This window comes from Heterocephalus glaber, unplaced genomic scaffold (assembly GCF_053883595.1).
Source record: "Heterocephalus glaber isolate CG9 unplaced genomic scaffold, H.glaber_assembly_v1.0 deba00001572, whole genome shotgun sequence".
NCBI classification, from domain to species: Eukaryota; Metazoa; Chordata; class Mammalia; order Rodentia; family Bathyergidae; genus Heterocephalus; species Heterocephalus glaber.
In genome coordinates, this window is record NW_028258357.1 from 2,476,540 (window position 1) to 2,500,437 (window position 23,898).

A 23,898-nucleotide genomic window follows, 5' to 3' on the forward strand; every position below is an offset into this window, starting at 1 on the left:
GAGGTCCCCCACTACAATTGTATTGGTGCACATATGACTGTTTATGTCCATTAGTATTTGTTTTATATAGTTATGTGCACTGTTGTTTGGTGCATAGATATTTATGATGGTCATCTCTTCCTCTTTGATTTTCCCTTTACATGGATGTAGTGTCCTTCTTCATCTCTCTTAATCAGTGTTGGTTTGAAATCTACTTGATCTGCAAAGAGGATAGCTACTCCTGCTTTTTTTCAGGTTCCTGTCACATGGGGTAGTGTTTTCTACCCTTTAACTTTCAATCTATGAGTTTTCTTTTGAAATAAGTGTGTTTCTTGTATGCAGCATATTGTTGGATTTTGCTTCTTGACCCATTCTGCCAGTCTATTTCTTTTGATTGGTGAATTGAGAGCATTAACATTGATGGTTATAACTGAAACTATTGACTTGTCCTTGCCATGACTTTTTCTTTTTGTTGGGTTCTCCCCCTTTCCATTTAATTTTTTGTCATGCCAAATGGGTTCATTGCTTTGCTTCCTGGGGTTGTGACCCTCAATGCCTGTTCCTAGGATATTGTGTAAAATTTTTTGGAGTGCTGGTTTGGTATTCATGAAGTTCCTAAGGTGCTCTTTGTCATGAAAGTGTCTTACTTCTCCATCAATTTTGAAAGAGTTTTGCAGAGTACATCAATCTGGGTTGGAGGCTGTTTTCTTTTAGGGCTTCGAATAAGTCATTCCAAGATCTTCTCACCTTGATGGTTTATGTTGAGAAGTCTGCTGTGATTCTGATGGGCTTTCCTTTGTATATGATTTGTTTCTTTTCTCCAACTGCTTGTAGAACTTTGTTCTTCTGTTGAGTTTCTGGAATCTTAACAATTATATGCCTGTGTGTAGATTTTTTTTGACCAAGGCTATTTGGAATCCTATATGCTTCACTTATTTGTATGTCAAGTTCTTTTTCCCTGCTTGGGAAGTTTTCTGCCATTACTTCTGTGAAGAGTTTTTTTTATGTCATCTGCACTCTCTCCTGTTTCTAAATTGACTCCAATCAGTCTTATGTTATTCTTCTTTGCATTGTCTAGCAGCTGTTGGATTGATTTCTCATGTTCCCTTATAATTTTGAAGCAATTTTTTTTCTTTTCCTCATCATTAATTGCAATCTTATCTTCTGTATCTGAAATTCTGTCCTCACATTGGCTCATTCTGCTGTGTAGACTTTCAGTGGAGTTTTTCATCTCCTGGAAATCTATTTGCATCTGTTTTATGGATTCCGTTTGTTTCCTATGTTGGGATTCCATCATGTTCCTCAGCTCCTCTCTAGATTTATTAATCATGTCTTGCACTAGGGGCACAATTTCTCCTGTCATTTGAGAAATTATTTCTGATTTCATTTTTTCCAGATCCCCTTTTGTTGAGTGGGTCCAGGTGGTTGAGTATCAGCGTGTTCCATCTCATTTCCCTTTGGGGTTGCTGTAGGTGATCTGGAAGTCTGGTTTTGAGACTTATTTATGTGTTTTCTCATTTTGACTGGGGGGGGTGGGGTGCAGGGGGGGGTTCCTGTTGGCATCTGCCCGGCTCTCCTTGTCTGAGCTGGGAGAGGTGGGACAGGGGCTGGGAGCAGCGATAGGAATGGTGGCCCTGAAGTCCCTTCCTCTGGGCTGGGAGCAGTGGGAGGGATGGTGGCCAGGAAGCTACTTCCTCTGGACCAAGAGCAGTGGGCTGGGGACTCAGATGTCCCTACCTCTGGGCCAGGAGTGGCGGAACAGATGGTGGCCCAAAAGCCCTTTCCTCTGGGCTGGGAGTGGCAGGACGGATCTGCTATACTTTTTTTAATGCATTAAAAACTACCTCTGGGTCAGGGATTTAGCTCAGTGGTTTTGCTGCCTACTGTGCAAAGGCAAGGACCTGAGTTTGATCCCCAGTACCAACCAACCAACAAGCAAACAAACTACTACCTCGCCTGGGGAATTAGCTCAATGACACTGTGCCTGCCTCACAAGTACAAGTTCCTGAGTTCAATCTCTGGTACCAGAAAACAACAACAACAACAACAACAACAACGAAACTGCTATCTCAAAACCCCTTTAATCAGGTACAGTCAGTAACCACTGAAGCAAATAACAGTACATAAAACTCATATCCATCTTCTTGCTGAGTGAAGACTCCAGTGTCAGGATTCAATGCCCCATCTTTTTGTGGGGGAAGAAAGAAGATAAGTAGGCAAATTTGAGCACTTTGGTCTATTTGAAAGTTGTGTCTTCTGGGTAGTGGCAGATGTTATGTCTTTTCTTTTTAATATTAAGAAATCATCATTATTTGGAGAAAAATACAGGGCATGAGTAACATATGTATTTTTCAATATAATAATGTGTGGTGACAGATATTCCTTCAAATGAAGTAATTAGTCTGAAGGGTATAAAAGAACATCATATCTGAGCAGACTATGCATGCTTAACTGTTTCAAGAAGCATAATGTTTTAATGATATATTCTGATGCTTAATTAGGCCTTTTTGTAGCTTTGATCTTGTTTAATTTTTTTTTGTTTTTCATCTCCAGATCTTCTGCAGCATTTATCAATTTTTCCATACTTTAATGAAATCTTTGTTCATTTGAAAATGGTTTCTTGCAGTTTCTCGTCCAGTAGGTATACAATCATTTTAGACCATGAAGACCCCTATGCAAACTTGAAAGAGGTTAAAGTCTTTGTAGCTGATCTTAAGATAACATTGTTCTTGGCCTTATGATAAACTGTATATTTGTATCAGCTTTGAGATATAGTAATTGCTTTAATTATTTTTAGGCTTTGACTTGATTTAATCTCATGGCTTGATGAAATGTTAGAGTACAAAAGAAATAAATTTCCCTTCCTAAAAATGTTTTATGGGAGTTTTCTTTCCCTGTGGTACTTATTGTCAACCTGATCTTATGTCATGTATAATTTGATTGACGCTCAGCCTGGATACTTTTTTGTTTCTTTCTGCCAGCGTGGGGTAACCTTGGAAATGTTCTGAAGAGTCAGAGCAAAATTTCTGAAGCTGAAAGCGCCTATAGAAATGCTTTGTACCACCGCAGCAACATGGCTGACATGCTTTATAATTTGTGAGTATGCCTTGCTCTCTCTTGTTTGGTTCACTTTTGAAACACGCGGTGAAAGGGAGTATTGATTTAACTGCTGGAAACGGAGATGATGATAGCTGTTTTTCTGAAATAGTCTTTTCATTAATCATGCCTCTGAGACTAGTAGGTGGATGATGTTTGTAACTTCTTTGTTTTGGGCCACATCATCTGTATTCATGTATATTGATGTATTATGGCTGGATGTTTTTGAAGTAGTGTACCATATGATCATATAAAAGCCGGTTTAAATGTTTTTAGGTTTTTTACAAAGTGTGTTTCAATGGAGAGCTGGGTATTAAGGGTCATAAAATAAATTTTTATGTATGTGCTTATGCAATTGATGCTCTAGTTATTAATACTACTAAATTTTGTTCTCATTAAAAATTGCCTATGTCAAAGTATATATAGAATATGTGCTCAAATGGTAGAGTGAATGAATGATATCATGGTGCTAGTAGTTGTGCTTCTTTTTTCTCCTCTTCATCCTTTCTATGCTTTCCTTTTCAAAGGCACTGATGGTTATCAGCAAAGCTTGAATACTAGAGTAATTGACAATGTGCATGTGTATTGAGTTAGAAAAATTCCTAGGGGCAAAATTGGTTTTGTTCTTTGAATGAAAAAATCCTAGGCTGTATTATAGGGTTCCAATTATTAAGTGCAAACTAAACTCAAATCTTTTCTTTTGTATTCGGGAGGATGTTGTTTGTATGTAATAAAAGTCTAGCTTAAACTTGCTTAAACACAAGAGAATTTATTAACTCTCCTACCTAAGAATTCCTGGGGTTCATTAGATTTAGGTATTTACATATGTTTTGGGAATTTGTGTCCGTTTTGTGTTTCTGGTTTCTTTGGGTTTGCTCTATTCTTTGTAGGGCTCAGCCTATAGTAATAGGAAAGATGACGCCTACTTTTATGCATGGAACTTCCAGACTTTTCTCAATTTTGGATGAAAAAAAGAACATTTTCATCTTGATATCTGTATCTATCCTGGAAAGAGTTCTCTTCCTAAACCTTCTGGTTCCATGTGTGTTTTCTTGGAAGAAACATTGGACAGTGTGCAAAGGACCATGAGACATTTCTACTGTTAGTTCCTTCAGATTTGGAATAGAACAGGGAGGGTCCAGTCTCCTATAGGAAGGTGACCAGTTCACAGGCAAAATATGGTGTCTGTTGCTTGTGTTTAGTGAATGCTGCATAATATGGACAGAATAAAAAACATAAACTTCAATTTTTAATGTATATATATGCTCTGGCTACTTAAATCTTTAGTACTGGAAAAGTTTAAAATACAGATTTTTTAATAAACAGCTTAAGTAAAAATAAACAGGAGAAAATTTAGTTGTTTAAGGGAAAGGAGACAGGATGAGCTCAGTTTAGCTTCCTGTTCACAATGGCACTACCTCAACTTTAACCTCCTAGACTTTAGCAGTGGGATGTCATAGTCAAACCTCAGTCTAGTGGCTGATCTGTGAATTATGTTAGCAGATGTGTTTTTGTGTTAACTTGCCCACAGTATTTAATTTTTTCTTTGTTACCAGGAATTCCTTCACAAGGACCACACCCTTTCCACTTTTCAGTGTCCTTTCAACCCTCTTAGGCTGTGTTTCATGCTTCACTATATATATACATACATATATATATATATATATGTATATATATTACCATCCTCTTTCTTAAATTAATTTGAATTTGCATACTTTACTAGAATGAAAATATCCGGATTCTTCCATATAGGCTTACATCCTCTTCTAAATAATACTAGATTATGATAATTGACTAATAGTGTTTTTATTTCATGAAAAAGAACCACAAAAATTTAATATATTACACACATTTTAGATACCTTTTAAGTACATATAAATATATATTATAAATATATATTTATATACATTCATATTTTTGCATATGGGCCTTGCAATATGGAATAGCAGTTTTCTTCTGGCGTTCATTCTCCTACATTTTAGGAGGAGAAAGTAAGTTGAGAAATCTACAGGTCTTTGTTGAATTTTGTTTTCCTGTCTCTTATTCACAGTGGTTTGAAAGCAACCTGTCTTTTGGTAGCGTATGTTGTAAAGGGGTTCAAAGGGAAGAAAGCTGTTATCCAGACTTATTCTTTTACTCAGAGCATAAATTTATTAGATAGTCCCTCTTCACATGTAGTTTAAAATCTTCATCTTATATCTTTATGTATAAATAAACTGTGGAAAAAATTGAATAGAGTTCCCAAACCTCTACTGAGAAATCCTCAGTGTAGTGGTTATTACCCAGATCAGGGCTATTTTTTTTTTCCTATTGTGGGAAATAGAGTATGTCATAGAGGCCATATATAGCTCCAGTATATTTTGAATCATACGATAGGATTTCTAAACACATAACTGTCTTAGATGGAGAGGCTTAAACTCCACAAAAAATATGGACAGTGATTTTGAAGTATTGGATTATGTAACCCATTTGGTTGACAGAATTCTGATAGTAATTATATTTCACAATAGGTGTTTTCTTTGATGTCTTAAAATATTATTAAAATAGACCAAGATAACTTTTTATAACCTGTAATATCATTCATAAGTTTTGTATCATATGTTCCTAGGAGGAAAATTTTTATGTCTACTTATTTACATAGGCAGGAAAAAAAAAAGACAAGTATTCTTATGAACCACTTACAAGCGGTTAAACCAACTAAGTTTACTGTTTTTAGTATTTATGTTACCTAGTTAGTTTTCTCCAGTATACTTAGATTACTCCTTGTTCTGCTTCAGCTTCTAAAAAGAAAGGAATTTGGTTTGCTCTTTCTAGTAAATTTAACCTGATAACAGACCTTTGTGGCAATAGGAGGCATTAATCATACATCCTATCATTGGTTATATCTCTTACCAATTTTATGATGGATGCCTGAAACTAATATATTTATTTTTATTAATTAGCATAAACACCTATGTTAAATGAATTTTAGAAGGTTTTGAGAATCTTGTTTCTTTTAGGTCCTTCACTTTGAATCAGTAAGTAACCTGGAATATTTAAAAAACATTTGAATTTCCATAAGCCTATTTGCTTTGTAAATTATTAGGAAAGTTTCATATTATTAGAATTTTCTATTAGGAAAATAGTCTGTAGTTATATATCATTATTTAACTTTAAAATAATAATTACTAATGTGAGGTACCCCTCCACTAATAAGGCACAGTATAATTCTAGGTTAAAAAAATCTTAATATATATAATATGACCAACACTTTTAAATTGCACAGCTAAATGTTGTTTTAGTGACTTGGAAGAAAAACTGGATGATTTGGAAAAGTACTACGTAAGCAATAGTATGAGGGATGTGGAGTTATATCTGAAGTTTAGTGAACATTACAAGATTATGAAAATATGAAGACCGTATTTTTCTGGAATCGTGTCAAGCCATATCTCATAGATGCACACAGAGAGTTATATTCCCTCCTTATATACTGTTGGAATCATTTCAGTTTTTTTCTTTCTCTAGTGACAGTTGCTTGAATTACTTCTATATGCCCAACATTCTTTTTATTCTTCATACATTTTATCACAAATGGCCTTCAAATGAAGTCTACAAAATGAGGAAGATGAAGTTCAGAGCTAATTTACCCACGGTTTTAAAAGTAGTACTGTTCACCCATAAAGAACGAGAAACTAGAGACATTTATAGCTAAGAGGATGCACATTGAGGCCATACTCTTAAGTGAAATAAATTAGGACACACATGTGTAAATACCAAATAATTTCTCTGGTGTGAAAACCTAAAAGTGTAAATAAGGATCAAAATGTATAATTGATGTTGTGAAATAGGAAGAAAAGGTCTAAAAGAGCAGGGGAAGTGGGAGGGGTAGAGGAAAGGAAAGAAGGGAAAAGAAAAAATATGAGAAAAGGAATAAATGGAAACAAAGTCTGTAAATAGGGAAGAGTGGAGGGAGTGAAGGGAGGGCAGGAGAAGGGGTAAAAAATAAGAACCAAGATACCTCATGTAAAGATACAAGATCCCAATGATGAATGTAACTGTATTGTATACCTAAAATGTACCAATAAACTTAATGGAAAAAGAAGTAGTAAGTAGAGGAGTTATTATTTGAATCTACGGTGTTCTGACTGTATCCTTACAACAGCTGTATTTTTGCTCAAATTGGCAAAGTGAGGAAGAAAAAGCCCTTCAATATATATGTTTCAAATCCTAAAAAGCAATTTATTCAAATCACTTTTCTATGTAAAGAAAAAGAAATATTTGGAACTAAATCTACTATACTAATGTAAGTTAATTTATAAGAGTTACTGCATTTATTAAACTCGTGGTACACAATGTTAGACTGTCAGTGGGATTGTATATGTGTACTAGGAGCAGATTTTTAGAAAAAAGCATTTTAAATTCTGTAATTCAGTTAACTATGACATTACATTTTAATCCACATTGTCAGACAGTAGTAGTGTAGTATGTAATATAAAACTATTTAATTCTATTCTTAATGGCAATAGATGTCATACATAGCTTATAGTCAGACTTTTATTTGTGTATTTACTCGTATCTAATACTTGAGAGAAGAAATTCTTTTAAGATCAGGTTTTACAGATCTGTGTTCTGACGTTGGTTTTCCTTTCTAGTGTAATAAATTTTCAAAGACAAAGCAGTTGGACCATTGCTGAGTGATTTACACTGTCAGATTTTATAAATACGTGGTTGACTTTCAACCTTTTAACTGTACCACTCGCCACTCTTTGGAATATAAATTGATTTTTTTTGCTAAAAGATATTTGATGTCCTTTCATTGTTGTTGTAGATTTCTCTCTCTCTCTGTTCCAAATGATATTGAAACAGGTACTGCAATTCAGTAGAATATTGGGTATGTCATTAGGTGTTAGATTTCAGAATGTAGATAATGAATTTTATGCTATATAATCAATTCTTGATTATCTTACATAATGGAAAGATCATTTCTGTGGAGAATAGAAATTTTTTCACCATAATTTAGTTATCCTTTTTTGTTTTATGTTGTATGAATCTTTAAGTTCCCAATCTGAAAAGCTAGAAAAAGAGAAAATAAACTAATAAATTTAAGGGAAATAAAAAGAAAATATTAATGAATTTGAATTTGGAAAAATAATGGGGAGAAATGCAAGACTGTGAGAACTTATTTTCTGAAAGATCAGCAATTTCTCATGATGGTAATATAAAACAGAATGGAAAAATCTCAAATATACACCACTGAACATGAGTAAGGAGCTTCAACCAGGTATATAGAAGCTTAAAAAATAAAACAATAATATTTATGAAAGTCGTAGTAACATAAATGGTTTTCTAAGAAAATATAAGTGAGCAATCTTGGCTCAAGAAGCAGTAGGAAGTTCCAATCAAAAACCTTGGAAAAATTTGAAGCTATATTAAAGAATTTCCTCAACAAGGAAACAAGCCAATGTGTCTCACAAGTAACTTCTGTCAAATCTTCAGTGAAGTGATAATTCATCTACTAATTGCTCTTCTCACTTATTTTTATGCAGCTAGATTAAACTGGGAGGAAAACATCTGCCCAAATTTAAAATACACACACAGAAAAGGACAACAAATGCCAAACAGAAACAAGCAAGAACAACAAAAAAACCCACAATAGGCCAGTTACATTTATATATATAAATACAGACATATATTGAAATTAATATAGAGTAGTACAACATATTAAAGATTAAATTACCACTCTCAGATGGAATTTAGTCCACATTTATATTGGGATGCTTAATTCTACCTCTATACACTTAATTTAAAAAGTTAGGAGAAAAAAATAAATTATCTGTAGACATGCCAAAAAAGGCATTTGCTCAGCAACTGCTTCAGAAAACAAGACTTATAAATAAACTAGAAACAAATAAATACTTCTGTAACTTAAAGAATGTCTGTTGAAAATTAATAGGACTATTACATTTAATGTTGAAACGTGGTAGGTTTTTTCATTACTATTCAGTTTCTAAGTTTAGTGGTAATTTTTTCATTATAGTAATCTTCCATACCTAAAGGATTTCTAATTCTATTTGTTGGTTTTATAAATGAGTTACAAAAGCTATATCTGAGTACAAAAGATAATGTTTTTCAGTAAGTGATAAGACTAGTAATAAGTATTAGCTTGCCACATTCTTTGAATTATGTATTTCAATTAGTCACTAAACAGCTGGGTCTTATAGAGTCTTCTTGAATCACATCTCTACTGTTGTATTCTCCTGCACTTTCAGAAACACACATTTATATTAGGGATGGTTCCTCTATTAGATTTTTTAGGGCTGCCATAGCAAAGCCTCTCAAATGGGTGGATTAAAATAATAGAAATTTATTGTCTTACAAGTTTGGAAGCTTGAAATTCAAAATCGCTGCCACAGCAAGGCCTGTGAAACTTTTGGGAATCCTTCCTTACCTCCTCCTGGTGATCTGCTATAAGTCTTTAGCATTTCTGGTCTTGCAGCTGCATAACTCTTCTCTATGCCTTTGTTGTCCTTTTTGTTCTCCCTATGTCTCTGTCTTCAAGTGGCTATCTTATGTGGTTGTTCATCATATCAAATAGAGGCCTTTCATATTTACCTATTACATCTGTAATGGCCCTTTCTCCAAGTAAGGTCACATTGTGAAGTTCTGGGAATTAGGACTTTGGCATGTTTTCTTTTTGGAGGGATGTACAATTCCACCCCTCACATCTTCCTATTAGGAGCTTCAATGTAAGTGTTAGGGCTCTACTGTGTTTTAAGTGTAGATGGGCAGGTGAAAGACTCCTATAAGAAACTACAATTTTGCAAAGATTTCAATGGCTTATACATCTTATAAAGCCTAGAAATCTGTCTTCAGAGTACATAATTTAGATGGATGCAGCAATGAGAGGGTCAGAGATTGCAGAATTCAGTTGGTAAGAGTACTTTGCATAGTTTGCATAGTTTGGTCATTGAGAAGTGAGGACTAGTGGAAATGTAAGGAAAAGTAATCCTCCTCTTGGTGCCTAAACTTCATGACAGAGTTTCCTGCCGACTTCCATGATGGTGGTTGTGGGGGTGGAAAGTGTTTGCAGAGCATAAAATAAGCAGTCCGATCTCCTAAACAGAGTTCAGAAAAGGATACCAGACAGGAGTACCCGGAAGTGCTGATGTGTCTGCATCAGGTAAATAGGACTGAGATTTAGTTGTATCTCCACTGGTTTGAGGTCAGCCCATTTTCTGGTTAGGCAGCTCAGCTGGCTTTTAGTCCCAGAATGAGGGTGGGTTGCTTGAATGTTTATGTAGCAAGGCCAAAGCCTAACACCTATTACATAACTTTCATTTTGTTTTAATAATTGAATCGCACCATACCTCAATGTAATCTTATGAAACATTCAAATATTACTCAAACATATTGGAAAAAATGTAGAATTCCCTCCTGTTATATCCCTTTCTTTTCCTATGGTGTATATCCCACATGATTTTCATAACCATTTGTACATGCAAATTATATGTACACATTTTTAGTGTTCTCCCCCTGCATCAGTATTGACTTTTAACTTTTTTCTATATGTACACATGTGTCACAGCTTGTATGACTGTCCCCCTTTTGAGTAGTAGTAAGTCATTTCTAATAGAGTTTTGACACTGACAGCAGCGATGAATACTCAGTAGGATGATTTCAAAACTATGTTGCTTTATTTTCCATTTCCCTACTTACTAGAGAACTTGGCTAATTTTTCTTGTGTTTATTGGCCTTCTGTAATTTTGCTCGGAATTAACCATTCGTACTTCTTACCTTGGTTTCTATTGGGTGGAGTTTGTTCTTACTTATTTGTGAGGTTAAAAGTGAAATCTCCCCCCTCCACACAACGCGGACGTATTCAGACATCTGTTTTGAATATATATTTTCCTGGTTTTTGTATGTATTTTTATTTTTCTGATGAACTTTGTTGTACATAACTTCAATTTATGTATAGAAAAATTTCCCTGTCATTTCATACACAGCACCTATCTCTATAAAGATTATTCCAAGGTAATGGTAAACAATTATATGTTTCTTGAAAATTTTAGAAATTTTTTGTTTTAATTTTGATTATTAATCTACCCAAGATTGAGTGATGGGTTGATTGATAAATTTTGTATTAAAGTATGTTTTTCCCAGAAGAACTAATATTCCCATCATATTTTCTTGAATAGTTACTACCTAAAGTTTAATGTGAGTATGGGTTTATTCTGTGGATTTTCTTCTGGTTTATTGGTAATGCATGCAAAAGACAGTTGTTTTGTTTACTATTCTCTGTACTGAATTTATATTTTGATAAAAGGGCTCTTATCCTTTTATTTATTTCCTACCCTTTTTGATTATTCCTATGTGTTTTGTGTTTGATATGAACTTGATCTTTGATGTCTTTATATTGCATTGGAAATCTAGTGGGGTGTTTGAATGGTTTTAAAATGACTTGATTCATTCATTAAAGTGAGAACTTATATTGTTATTACATTCTTTTAAATTTTCCCTCCCAGAAACATGCATTTCTGTCTTCTCTCTATTTTAAAAATTTTGTTTATTAAAATTTTGAATTTTTGTTCACAAAGGTCTGCCAAATTTGAGGTTGATTTGTTCTTTTTTTTTTTTTGAGTATTTTTGATACTGTGAATTGGATCATTTTCCCTGTGTTCACTTATTTTGAACTAGTTATTCCTGCTTGTTTAGATTTTATTTTTTCTGAATATGCCTGATTCCAAGTGTTGGCTGTGAGTGCTCTTATCATATATCTGATTTTTTTTTGTTGAATGTTCTCTCTAGAGTTTCCTCAGATATCCCTCATCCTCATAGTGCAGAAAGCCTCTGCAAATATTATTTGTTCTGTTTCCCCCCATTCTCCTTTCCTCCTCTTCTGACCTCTTCCTACCCTGCGTTCCACCTTTTTTTGCCTGGCTAATCTTTTATTTCTTAGCCTAAATGACATTTCCCTGAGGAGGTTTCTTTACACCCTAACTTCCGGAGTTGGAAGAGAGATACCAGAGCAACTAATACTTGGCTTTTCTTAGCCAGGATCATGTTTGCATTTGTGATACTATGTTCCTCTTAAGCACTCCACACTCTCTTCAAGGAGAAGGGAAGCTTAGGCACTGTTCCATCCCCAGGACCAAGCACAATGCCAGGGACATGGTCTTTAAACTATGTTTATGTTGATTGATAAAGTAAATAATGAAATTAGTATTTAATGAATTAGATGAGCTAAACTGTGTATGTATTGATTGACTAGTGGATTAATCCTAGTGGATTAATCAACAAGTTGAATAATAGAACATGAATAATCCAGGAAATAAAAATAAGCAGTGTTCGACTTTGTTGATTCCATACCCACAAACCTGTCCATCTCTTGTCTTACCTCTTCCCTAGCTTGTGTTATTACAAAGCCATGGTCATTTAGCTGATTCTCCATGTTGATTGATTCTACAGCTTTTTCCTATCATACATATCTTTGAAAGCAATTACTATCCATAGAGCATAAGAATAGTACATTTCCCTCCCAGGGACCATGGTTTTTGTGTACATACTAATGTGGACTAACAATTCTGGAATATACCCTCACAAACTTTATTGTCAAAGCCTATTGAATTTTCTTTTCTTTCCTCCCACAGAACCCTTGAAATATTTTCTTTATTACAAACATATTGAAAACAAATCCATTTTTCCCAGAATGTAATGGATACTTTACTTAACTAGATAACCAGCCAGGGGGTGTTTCAACAAAACAAATTCCAGCAGTTTCATTTGTTAATCAGAAAAAGGTTAGACAGTAAATAAAGAAGCATATACTTCTACTATGAATTATTATAAACAGGAAGATAATATTTTTCATAGTTTTAAAATATATCAGTAACCCCTTTAAAGTTCTAAGAAGTGGCTATACAGCTGACTTTTGTTCTTAGAAACACATTTTTCAAATTTACCTTTTTGTAATTTTCAATTATAATTTGTAGAGTTACTGTAATATTAACTATACCTACAGAAATTAAATTTGATAAGAATATACATCTAACCTTTACTGAGAAAACTTTTGAAAGTAAAAGATAGTTATTATTTGAAACTAGAGAAAATTGACTATGCTTAACAGTTTTTTTCAACCAAATATGCACTTGTGCATATAAATTCTTGAATATATTTTAGCATTAAATTACCATTCTTGAATTTTGTCCAAGATATACTATATTCCAGAAATTTACCTAAGTCTGTTTTGTCAAAATGCCAGATATGGATTAAGGCAAAAGAATTGCTGTATCATGACCCGGATGTCTGCAGGATGGTAAAGGAGAAGTCAGAAATGATTTTATGGAGAAGCCAAAATTAAAGTAAAATTAAACCAACTTTCTTTAAAAGCACAAGATGAAACTTTACTATTTTAATGTCATGGTATTAATAAATCTTATATAATTATTAGTTAAAATTATAACTTATAGTACATGAAAGTTCATCTTGTAGCATTCAGGAGTATTCAGTAAGGGTGTGAAATTGATCTGAGAAGCAGCTGGATCTGTTCAGGTGCTTGGTACTTTCTTGCTTAGGGGGTCTGTCCTGGAGTGACCTACACAAGAAGGTTGATAAAGTCCCTGTGTGCCTGTGTTTTTGTGGAATTTCCACCATTTTATAGTCTTGGGTACTATAGACTCAAAATCCAGGCTAGTATGCATAAGTATCATAGGTTGTTTGATAAGCATAACTATCAGTGTGGTTAAAAGAATTTATAAGACCATCAAGCTGAGGAGTATTGGGTGACTAAACTTATAAAAGCATTATTCTAAGACAGCCTGGTGCTATGGAACCTCTTGGCCAAAGCACCTTCTTCTTAAGTGATATTTGTCTTTGTAAATTTTTTTTGAGCTTCCTGAGTCTCACTATCTCCTTTTCCATATATATCTTTGCATTTTTCTAATATTTTAATTAATATTGTCTGGGAAGTTATACTTTATACCTAATATTTTCAGAGGTGTCTTCATCCATAGTTATTTTACACATTTGTTCTATGATACATGGTGAGTTGATTGTATAGTTTAACTCTTAAGGTGAAATGTTTTTCTTGCCACTTTAAAATTTCTAATTCTTGTAACACCTATTACAAATATCACTAGTATTCACAATTCTGAGAAAAAAAATGACCAGATGTTCCCATTATGTCTTTTATTTATTGTTGTTAGCAGGGTTGAAAATTCACATGTTGGAAATAACGATATATTAATATAGCTCCAACAAATACTGGGTACCTTCAAAGTGGCAGTCATTGAATTAGAAACTGGGAATAAGCTCACAAAGAAAGTGTAATTCCAGATCTCAAGTAGCTTGAAGTCTAAATTTTAAAATATTATGTTAAGTAATATGATGATACATCTTTTATACATGACATACTTGTATCATTTTGAGAAGGGAGAAGGCAATATTTATTCAGCCTGGGGTAGGCTCAGGGTGGAGGGGAGAAGCACACTAGAAATTCAAATAAGCAAGATAGTTTGGGGAAAAGTTCAGTTTTGGTTATGCAATTTTGAGCTTTTATCCATGAGGCAACTGTAATATGTTTCTATAGCTCACAGAGCATTTGGGGCTAGAGGATGTAGATTTTGGTATCATATTATGTATTTATGTAATTTTAAACTGACTCCAAATGATGTATGTGTACTATGTACCAGTACAAATGCATAAAAAAGCCACGGATGGAACGATGGGGAATACCAGTATTTAAGGAACTTGGTAGAAACGTGTAACTCTGTGCTCAAGAAGGAAAAAAGTCTGGGATATGTGATGTAATTGCAGCTGTTGGATAAGACAATAAGAAGGGGAAAATATGATTAAAAGATCACATACTATAGAGAAGTTAGTTATTTCTGGGGTTTTTTTGTTTTGTTTTGTTTGTTTGTTTGTTTGTACCAGGGAACGAACTCAGGACCTTGTGCTTGCCAGGCAAGTGCAGTGCTACTGAACTACATCCCCAGCTGCTCTGTGGGGTTTTTATGGGGAAAAAATAGTGGCATCAATTCTGGATCTGGAAACTTGGAAATATTCACTGCTCCTGCACATAGAATTCTAAGAAGAGCATTTTGCCATCATGGAGCTCTAGCTCTAGGATATCCTAGAGAATGATTTAGTCTCATGAAATACATGGACACAGTGACTAAAGAGCTGAGATCATACTAGAAGCTGGGGTGTAAATTATTTCTATTTTAGTTTGTAGTACATAGTGCTGTCCTTGACACTTGCTTGGTGCTCAACCAAATGCTTTTCAGTAGAATTGAATCAAACAAGTTATTTTGTGCTCATTCATTTTATAGCAGTGGAAACTAGAAATTATAGTATTGGTAACTAGGATTGCCTGCTGTATCATTAAATCTTGTCTTCACTAGCCAAGCCCAGAGTCAAACTTGGGGAAATCAGAATTCTTTTAGAAATTGGAGCCTGGCAAGAGAACCATTAAGACTGAATCATTGCCATGCTCATTTGTGTTAAAAGTTTCTTGTTACAAACGTAGTTGCAAACTGACACTGTGTGGGTCAGGGTTTTATAGGTAGAAATATTCATTCAATATTAACTGCATAGAGTGTGTTAAACTGTTTTCCATGTAGGAAAAGTGATAAAAGGCATTTTTTGGAAGTCTCATTAAAAGCTCTTTAATTTTATAGTCATTTTCATCCAGAGTACTGTAGGTAAAATTGAGGACATGTATTAGAAAGCCCATAAAAGAAGTTTATAAGGAAGTTCATAATCACATCCTGTTTTAATGCTTCTTGTTGGTTTAACTTTAAAATTGATTGAAAGTTGCTTAAATGGCCAGAAGCTTTCTGTTGTTGTTCCTAGAATTATGTTCAGATGGAAAGTGTGGGCTGGTGTGCAAAAGAATTTCAAGTAAATTAATTTCAGTTTTCTCAGAAGGAGGTTTTGCATTATTAAAAAAAAGTGTCCTTCTTCCTCTCCTCCTGAAGAAAAATGAACAGATGTAAATTTGTTATTTGCAAAGTTCCAATCGGTTCTCTGCAGATTTCCAATTACTGTGACTTAAGAATTATTTTCCAGACACACCAGGAATTATAGTAATATTGTCTTCCACTTAATTTATTTTCTCTGTTATGCAAAATCTATCTATGGTTTTGCCTATATGATGGGAAAGTTGCTTAGAGCATAATTGAAGTTGGGGGATATCTGAATATTTAAATGATAATGAATTTTTAAAATACACTATCTGGTGCTTATTTTTATCATATGTGTTTTTGTAAAACAATATTTTATTTTCTGTGCTTAAATTATACCCAGTATCACTTCTTTCAGTTACTTGCTTCTGTTTTACCCTTGGGCAGATAAATCTTCCACCTTGACCCTTTTTAAATTGCAACCCCTTTGCCACTTTCATAATCCTATTCCCTTTACTTTACTCATTTTTTACATTGTGCTTAACACTTTCAACAAACTATATAATTTACTCTCTGTAATTATAATTAATAATATTAAAAGTAAATGCAAGGTTATAGCTTAATTTATTGCTGAAGTGTAAGCTCCACAAAAGCATTATTTTTCCGTATATCCAAAGTGCCTACAACAGTGTATAGCATATGTTATACACTCAGTAAATATTTGCCGAATGTATGATTATATATGCTGCCCAAGATCTATGTACACACATTTTCCTTATTCCTTATGTGTGAAGGGTGTTCCATGAATTATTTCAGAAACTTTCCTTTCTTCTTATCCTCCTTCTTCTCTCCCCATTTCTTCTGCAGAACTGAAGATCACCTAAGGATTCGCTTTTTGCTTCACACCTCCATGACTTTTAATTATATTGCCCCTTATTTCTTTTTGCCTGTCAGGTCCCTTACTATTGGAGGTGTTCAGCTCCAGGGGCTTCACTTGGGGGTCTGATGAAAGGGATTCCATCTTCCTGTTCTGATATTAAGGAGAGCAGGGTCAGCAAATGCTCACCAACCATCTGGAGAAGGAAAGACAAATCCAGCCTGATTGTTATAACCACAACTCATCATCCAACTCAAAGGTGGCAGGCAGGCAGTTTCTTAGATGGTAGAAATTCCAGGTTAAGGGAATGATCCAGGCTATCTAGAAGTCTAAAGGGAGTACAGGGAGACTGGTCTTTGATACCACTTATGTTACATTGTGTGAACATCATTTTTCTTTTTAAACGATTTTGTATTTGTGTGTGTCCACTGTACCCGTGCCTGTTTCAGATAAAAAAAAAAATCTTTAGAAAAATCTTCAAAGACTGGCATAAATGGTGGCTTTAAGCCTTGGACACCAAGTTTGTCCTCCATGTCCTGAAACGTCAGACAATATAACTTTGATCAAAAACACCAATCGGGAACTTGTGAGGACAAACAAGTTGGTCATTTCTTACTTATGTACCGTTTAAAAAAAAAAGCTGAAGGGAAATCCTGATGGCTGACAAGTTTTTAATGAGAAGTAAAGAAATGAAATTAAAAGGAAGTGCTGCTGAGAGTATTCACGAGTTTTCTTTGTTCAACACCTTAATCTCCTACTCTGCATCCACATCTGTTAGCCCTTTTATCGTTTCCCAGGTTTAGCTACCAGTGTGTCTCCTCCTCCTATCACTAGGATCTGGAAGTGACGGCCTTGGCCATGCATTTATCTTTTCTTTCTTTAACCTCAGGAACATCCGTTCCCTGCACCAAAATTAAACAAGAAAATGCAGCTTTAAAAACACTATTATGAATGGTATTTTCTTCCTACTCGAATTTTTCAGGATGAATCTACCAGTGAATTGTTTCTAGGTTGAAAAATCTCTTCCAGGCAAAAGAAGATAGATCCAGACTTTGGTTTTTGGAATTCATGTTGCTTGTTCTTAAGTTACAGATTGCTTGTATAACCTGACACCTATCCTGCTGGTCCGTGAGATACATGATACATTTTCCCTCTCTTATAATTTATTGCTTTAAAAGCAGACTTCTGTTGGAGCGCTGCTGTTAAGGGACAAAGAAAACACCCACTTTGTTGAACATTTATGTTTAAAGTGAGAACATTGCACTAAATCACTGTGTGCCCATAGGGACATCTGTAACCCAAATTATAGCATTATAACAGTATCTGTGATGGAATCAAGCCCCAAAGTGTGGTGTGTGTGTGTGTGTGTGTGTGTGTGTGTGTTGAACTGTGAGGAATTCACAAATGTTAGGATTTTTCCCCTCTATCTGAACAAGCTAAGTTAGATTTCTGGCGGTGAACTTCTACATATTCTATCATAGTATCCTCTACTCAACTTTGTGACTGCTTTTTAAATAATTTATCTTTTCTGCTAGTTGGTAAATCTCCATAGTGGCAAAGTCAAAATATACTTTCAATGAATATGTAAACAAACCAACAGGCTAATTACATTGTGTTTTATTTACTGAGCAAGGCAGGCTTTGGTCTATGCCTTAGAGGTTCCGCCTTGTGATTGCAAAATGAACGATTTAGTGTTTATCCTCAAAAAAATAAATAACAGAGAATAAGAGGGAAACCTATATTTTAAATTCAATCATCAGTGCCCCTACTTTGTGTTAGATGCTTTATAGTTATTAATTTCATTTATTATAAATCATAGAATTTCCCTAGAGGAAGAAGGGATTATTTGAGAAAGATTTGACTGTGACCCCAGAAAATATATATAGGTTTTCCAGGATAGTATTTGTTTTCATAAGGAAGACGGAAATGAGGCAGAGGGGAAAATTTCCTTTTATAAAAATGTAATTTTCTGGCACGCTGTGCCTTGGAGGTGGCTCAGTGAAATACTTCAGATTATGGGCTTTAGCACTATACAGACATGAGTTCAGATCTTCTGCTCATTGTTCCTGTGACAAAGCTTGGACAGATTACTTAATCCTTTTTCTTAATCTACAAAGTTGAGTTATGTTTGTGTTATTATAAACAGATTAATATGTAAAAATTTGGTGTAATTATATAGTAATAAAAGCTGGAAAGTTGGTTAGATGTTAACCTTATTCTAGTTTCCTGGCCTTGTTTGTGGAGATTCACATCCTTTCACTGGCAAACTTTTCTGTGAGGAGGAGTGGGCAAAAGTAACCCAAGGAAGCCCCTTTACCAGTGCCCTGGCTATGACGCATTTTGGTAAAATAGAAGCTGAATGGATTTGGAGAATGCAGTTTGCCACACTTGAAGCACATGCAAAATGTTTATGTATTGGAAAGGACATGTACAAATAAGGAAAAGAGAAATATGTTAACAGAGATAATGAAGAAGCACTGAATATATGAGCCAGAGAGAAGAGACAACTATTAATCCTTGAGCTGAAAACAAGGACATGTTCCAGTGAGCCAGTGTGATGTAATGGAAAGACAGTTTGGTTTGAAGCCAGATAGCTCTGAATTTGAATCATATCTTGAATCTTGCCATCTGTATTAGCAGGGACAAGGTAACTTCTCTCCCCCAGGTTCCCATATTTTTAAAGCAGAAAGTATAATAACATTTTCTTTTGCTAATTGTAAGATGGATGAAAAGAATATGCAAAAAGTTACTATCATAAACCACCCAATATTAATTCTCTTTCGAGCTTTCAATTGAATCTTTAAAAAAAAACTAATATATTCACACCTATTATTATTTTTGACATGTGCAGGAAAATATACCCTTAAATGTATTCAGAAGATAAGTGCATATAAAGGAAATTATACGTGTATTAATATACAGTGTAGTTCTGTGAATCCTACATCCAACAATAGTTAGCTGTATGAATTTATTTAATTTGCTTAATCATTTTATTGTGGAGGATAGGGATGATACCTTTATGGGTTTGTATTACGAGAATACCTTATAATAGTAATGGTAAAGATTATTATGCTGAACCTATCTGAGTAGAAATATACTAATATAGAATACAAAGGCTTATTTAAATGTCATTGGCCTAATTCTACCTCAGGAGAAGTACTTTTGTAATAAATACTCCATTTACTTGAAACTTCACAGATTTCTTTTTAGACATTTTACTGCAGTAAGAATACATCTTTCTTCTTTAGGAGAAAAAAATTTTAAATGCTTCAACTCCTCCTTTTTCCTCTAATATTAATGGGTAATATTAAGAAGAGTAATTTTGATCAGCTGCCTACTGCTTCATATTTGACAGGTTAGAATAAAAATATATCTTCTTTATAATGTGGGATGGCATTATTGTACTTTATTTACTTGTCATTGTCTAAACAAAATCCAATTTAAAATAAATAAATTGGTCTGTGTCAAGAGGAAGATACCAAGGCATAGCTGTATTTTTTGAAATCTTGGCAGTTATGTGACACTTAGAAGTGAAAAACTTTGAAACAGGTTTCAGCCCTAGGGAGTTAAATGTGCCCTTAGAATGCTGTGCCCTCATGTGTCTAGTTTGTGTGACTCACTGGTGTATTTTCTCTCCATATTCTGCCTGTATCAGGAGGATTTAACTTTATCCAGAGGAGGACTTCTTTTAATTTTCTCACAGTACATATGGTATACAGGAATTGTGTATAATAACTTAGCAATAGTTTAAAATAAGTGCCCTACTAAGTGTTTTCCCTAGCAAGCATATTAATGTTGCTTTAATAAGCAGAAGTTGTGTTTTTAAATAACTAACAAGCCAATCATTCACATTCACTTCATCTATTAATGGTCTTTTACCCAAAGAAATCTTTGTAGAAGTGTTAATTTTTTTTCAGTCTTTAAAAGGTTTGATTATGAAAAGAGTGAAAAATAAAGCATTTGATTTTTGAAATACCATATATATATATATATATATATATGAAGTATTATAGTCACACACATACACATATACATCAGCAAGAACTCTTTTGCTTGGCCCTCAAATAGTCTGTTATCCTAAGATGACCTGAAAGCCAAAGAGGTTCTTTGTGAAACCAAAAAATACAGCTTTGTCTTTGGCGTCTCCCCTGGAGCTCAAATTTAATCATTTATATCTCACTAAATTTTTTTCCTAAGGTGAAATCTACCTCTTCTTCCACTTGAGAATACCTGTGAGTTTCTCTCGGTCTAGTATTTGGGTATTGAGAAAATTAATTAACTTAAAAAAAGAACTACCTATTATTAATGTCATTTCTCTTTTGAGCAGCGAGTAGTAACTCTGACCACTCTGGTGCCTAAGAGCTTAATTTAAGATTTCCAATTTCAAATGCCCATTATGCTCTTAAATTATATAATTTTAATTAAATATTTTAATTCTATATTTTATACCTGGAAGTTGCCTAGTCTGGTGATCACTCAAAACCACACAACTCATACCTTGTATTCATTAGCATGTAATTAAAAGAAATGTTCTGTTTAAATTCTCTGAGAGCCATATTTGATATCATATACTTTATAGTTTTACATCATTTTAATTTTTATCAGTACATGTTTGCAGTACATGATGGTTGCATTCATCACAGAGAGTTGGTACATGTACATAACACATCTTAATTCTGTTTTGAGCCTTTTTCCCCTCCCTTTATTCCCCCCACAAAATTTTTCTTTTGGTACTGGGAATCGAACTCGGGTCCTTGTGCTTGCAAGGCCGGCAGCAGAACCACTGAGCTAAATCCCAGCCCCCCCCACCACATAATTTTTATAAAACACAAACAATTAATGTGATATGTTGTCAGCTGGGAAAAGGGTGTTTGGCAGATGGCAGGAAATGGAAAATAACAATAGCTTTAACTAGTTGTAATTTTAATCTCTTTTTATAATGAGGAGATCCAGGAATGTGCCAGCCCCGGCTGCCAGGAGAGCTTCAGCAAGGGCTCAGGGTCCCGGGCTCCTTTTAGATTGTGCTTCACCGTGCTCAGCACGAGACTTGCACCTCGGAGCCCACAGGATGCCTGTTTCTCGTCGGACAGAGCATTAGTCACACGGCTGAGTCTTGCTCCATGACCGATCCTTGTTCTTTTTACAAATTCAGTGCTTAACGCAGTGACTGATGCACATTGAGTGTGTAATTTCTAAGCTTGGAGGCCGCTCTAAACCTTGGATTTATGGTAACTCCAAGAATCAAGTAGTGACTATTTAATCAATTTGTAGTAACTTACTAATTTTATTCATAGTCTCCATATGTCAAAAGCACTTAGGGTTTGATTCCATTTGTGGCTAGTGTTACTACTTGAAAATTTTGCCTGATATCTGTTAAGTAAGTTATGGGAGCGTTTGTGTTTTCTGAGTGTATCATGCTATTAATTATCATTTTCATCAGATAATAGAGATTAAGGGTTTATTTTTCCAAGTGCCTACAAGTAAGCATAAATTTTTGGCAAAAAGTAGAGCAAATGCATCTGTAATCCCATTTTACAGCTAAATTATATAAAACCTCACTACTGGAGTCATTCACTGAATTAGCAAATTTGATTAGGGAATTTGGATTGATGCAAAGTTAAAATGACTCTAACGTAGGTTAATTTCTGTTGCTGTTTCACACACATAAGTACCTTAGGAAAATTAAACATGAAAAATTTATACTGTATCTCAGAGAGGCCAAACCCTTTAGTTTCACATTTTTTACATATGTTAAAAGATAATCAAGTAAAATAAAATTCAGAAAAAGATTTCAGTTTAAGTTGAACATAATAGTTTTTCTTTATACTTAACTAGTAGAGATTATAAAATATTTTATAAACCATTTTATGTACACACTGTTTTCTGACTTCTTTTGATTGTTAAGTACAGGTATTTTTTAGGTCCCTCCTGCCCCAGGAATAGCAAGACTATTTATAACTGAAACCTATTCTCCAAAGTAACAGTCTTTTCAGTTGTCTTGGCATTTCATTTTCCCAAATGTTTCCTCCTACATAAATTATATTATTTAACTTCCATAAATCCTGTTATTATTGCTCTTGTTAGGGTTAAAAATGCTGTCCTTTGTAACATGGGGGTTTTGTAGGTATAGTTTGTTCTGTCTGGAATGCTATTCTTTGTAGCTTTGACTTTGTCCTTTGTCTCTTACCTTCCTTCAGAACTTTAACTAACTTGTCATCTTGGGAAGGTGTCCCTTTTTTAGGTTCTCGAAACACTTTACCATGACACTTTTCTTTCCCCAGTAGTAGGGATTGATTTCAGAGCTTTGCATCTATTAGGCAAACACTGTAGTGCTGAGCTACATCCCCAGTGCTTTGCTTTTTTTGAGACAAGTTTTCATTAAGTCGCCTCAAACTTGGCAATCCTCCTGTCTCAGCCTCCCAAGTCACTGGGATTACAGGTGTGTGCCACAACATCCAGCTGTCATGTTGTTCTTCACTGTTTTGGGATTGTTTGCTTGTCTATTTTTTTCTATGAAACAATTCATTAAATAATTATTTATTGTCTAGTAATTTATTTTCAATAATATATTATAGAAGTTCTAAAAATTTTGGTTTAATAAAATAAAAACAGAAAGAAAGCAATTCTCCGTTAATATTTTTGTAGTTTAGAAGGTCCGTGGCTGACAGCAGCATCCTGGTTTCCTTGAGTTTTTGTGTGCACATCAGTGTAGTGGACATTAGTATATATACTCTTGAAAAGTATACTTTTCATCTCCTGGTATGTTTTATTTATGCCAAATTTTGACTATCAGTTATCAACTGTCTTTAAAGATCTTTGTTAGAACTGGAGGCAAACAAATCTTTAACTGAAGACTTGGGTGTTTTATTTTTGGATTTGTTACGAGTTTGACTGGTTTTCATTCAGCAATTGATGAATTACTGTGATTTTCAAAATGGTATTTAAAATGTATTTTAAGCTTTATTTTATTTTTAATTGATAAATAATACAGCTGGTACTCCATATCTCTGGATTCTACATCTATAGGTTCACCCTAAAATATTCAGGAAAAATATGTTGCACTTGTAC

At 34.2% G+C, this 23,898-nt stretch overlaps 1 protein-coding gene across 8 annotated transcripts in view; it reads left to right on the forward strand.

Annotated features, from left to right (window-relative positions):
- The window catches only part of Tmtc2 (transmembrane O-mannosyltransferase targeting cadherins 2), a 531,775-nt gene that overhangs the window by 365,305 nt on the left and 142,572 nt on the right, over positions 1–23,898 (forward strand). For all 8 annotated transcript variants that reach the window (XM_087192795.1, XM_087192793.1, XM_021246525.2 and 5 more), the window contains one exon: positions 2,961–3,075. In XM_087192795.1, coding sequence (XP_087048921.1) covers positions 2,961–3,075 — 115 coding nt within the window. The remainder of the gene's footprint in view (positions 1–2,960; positions 3,076–23,898) is intronic.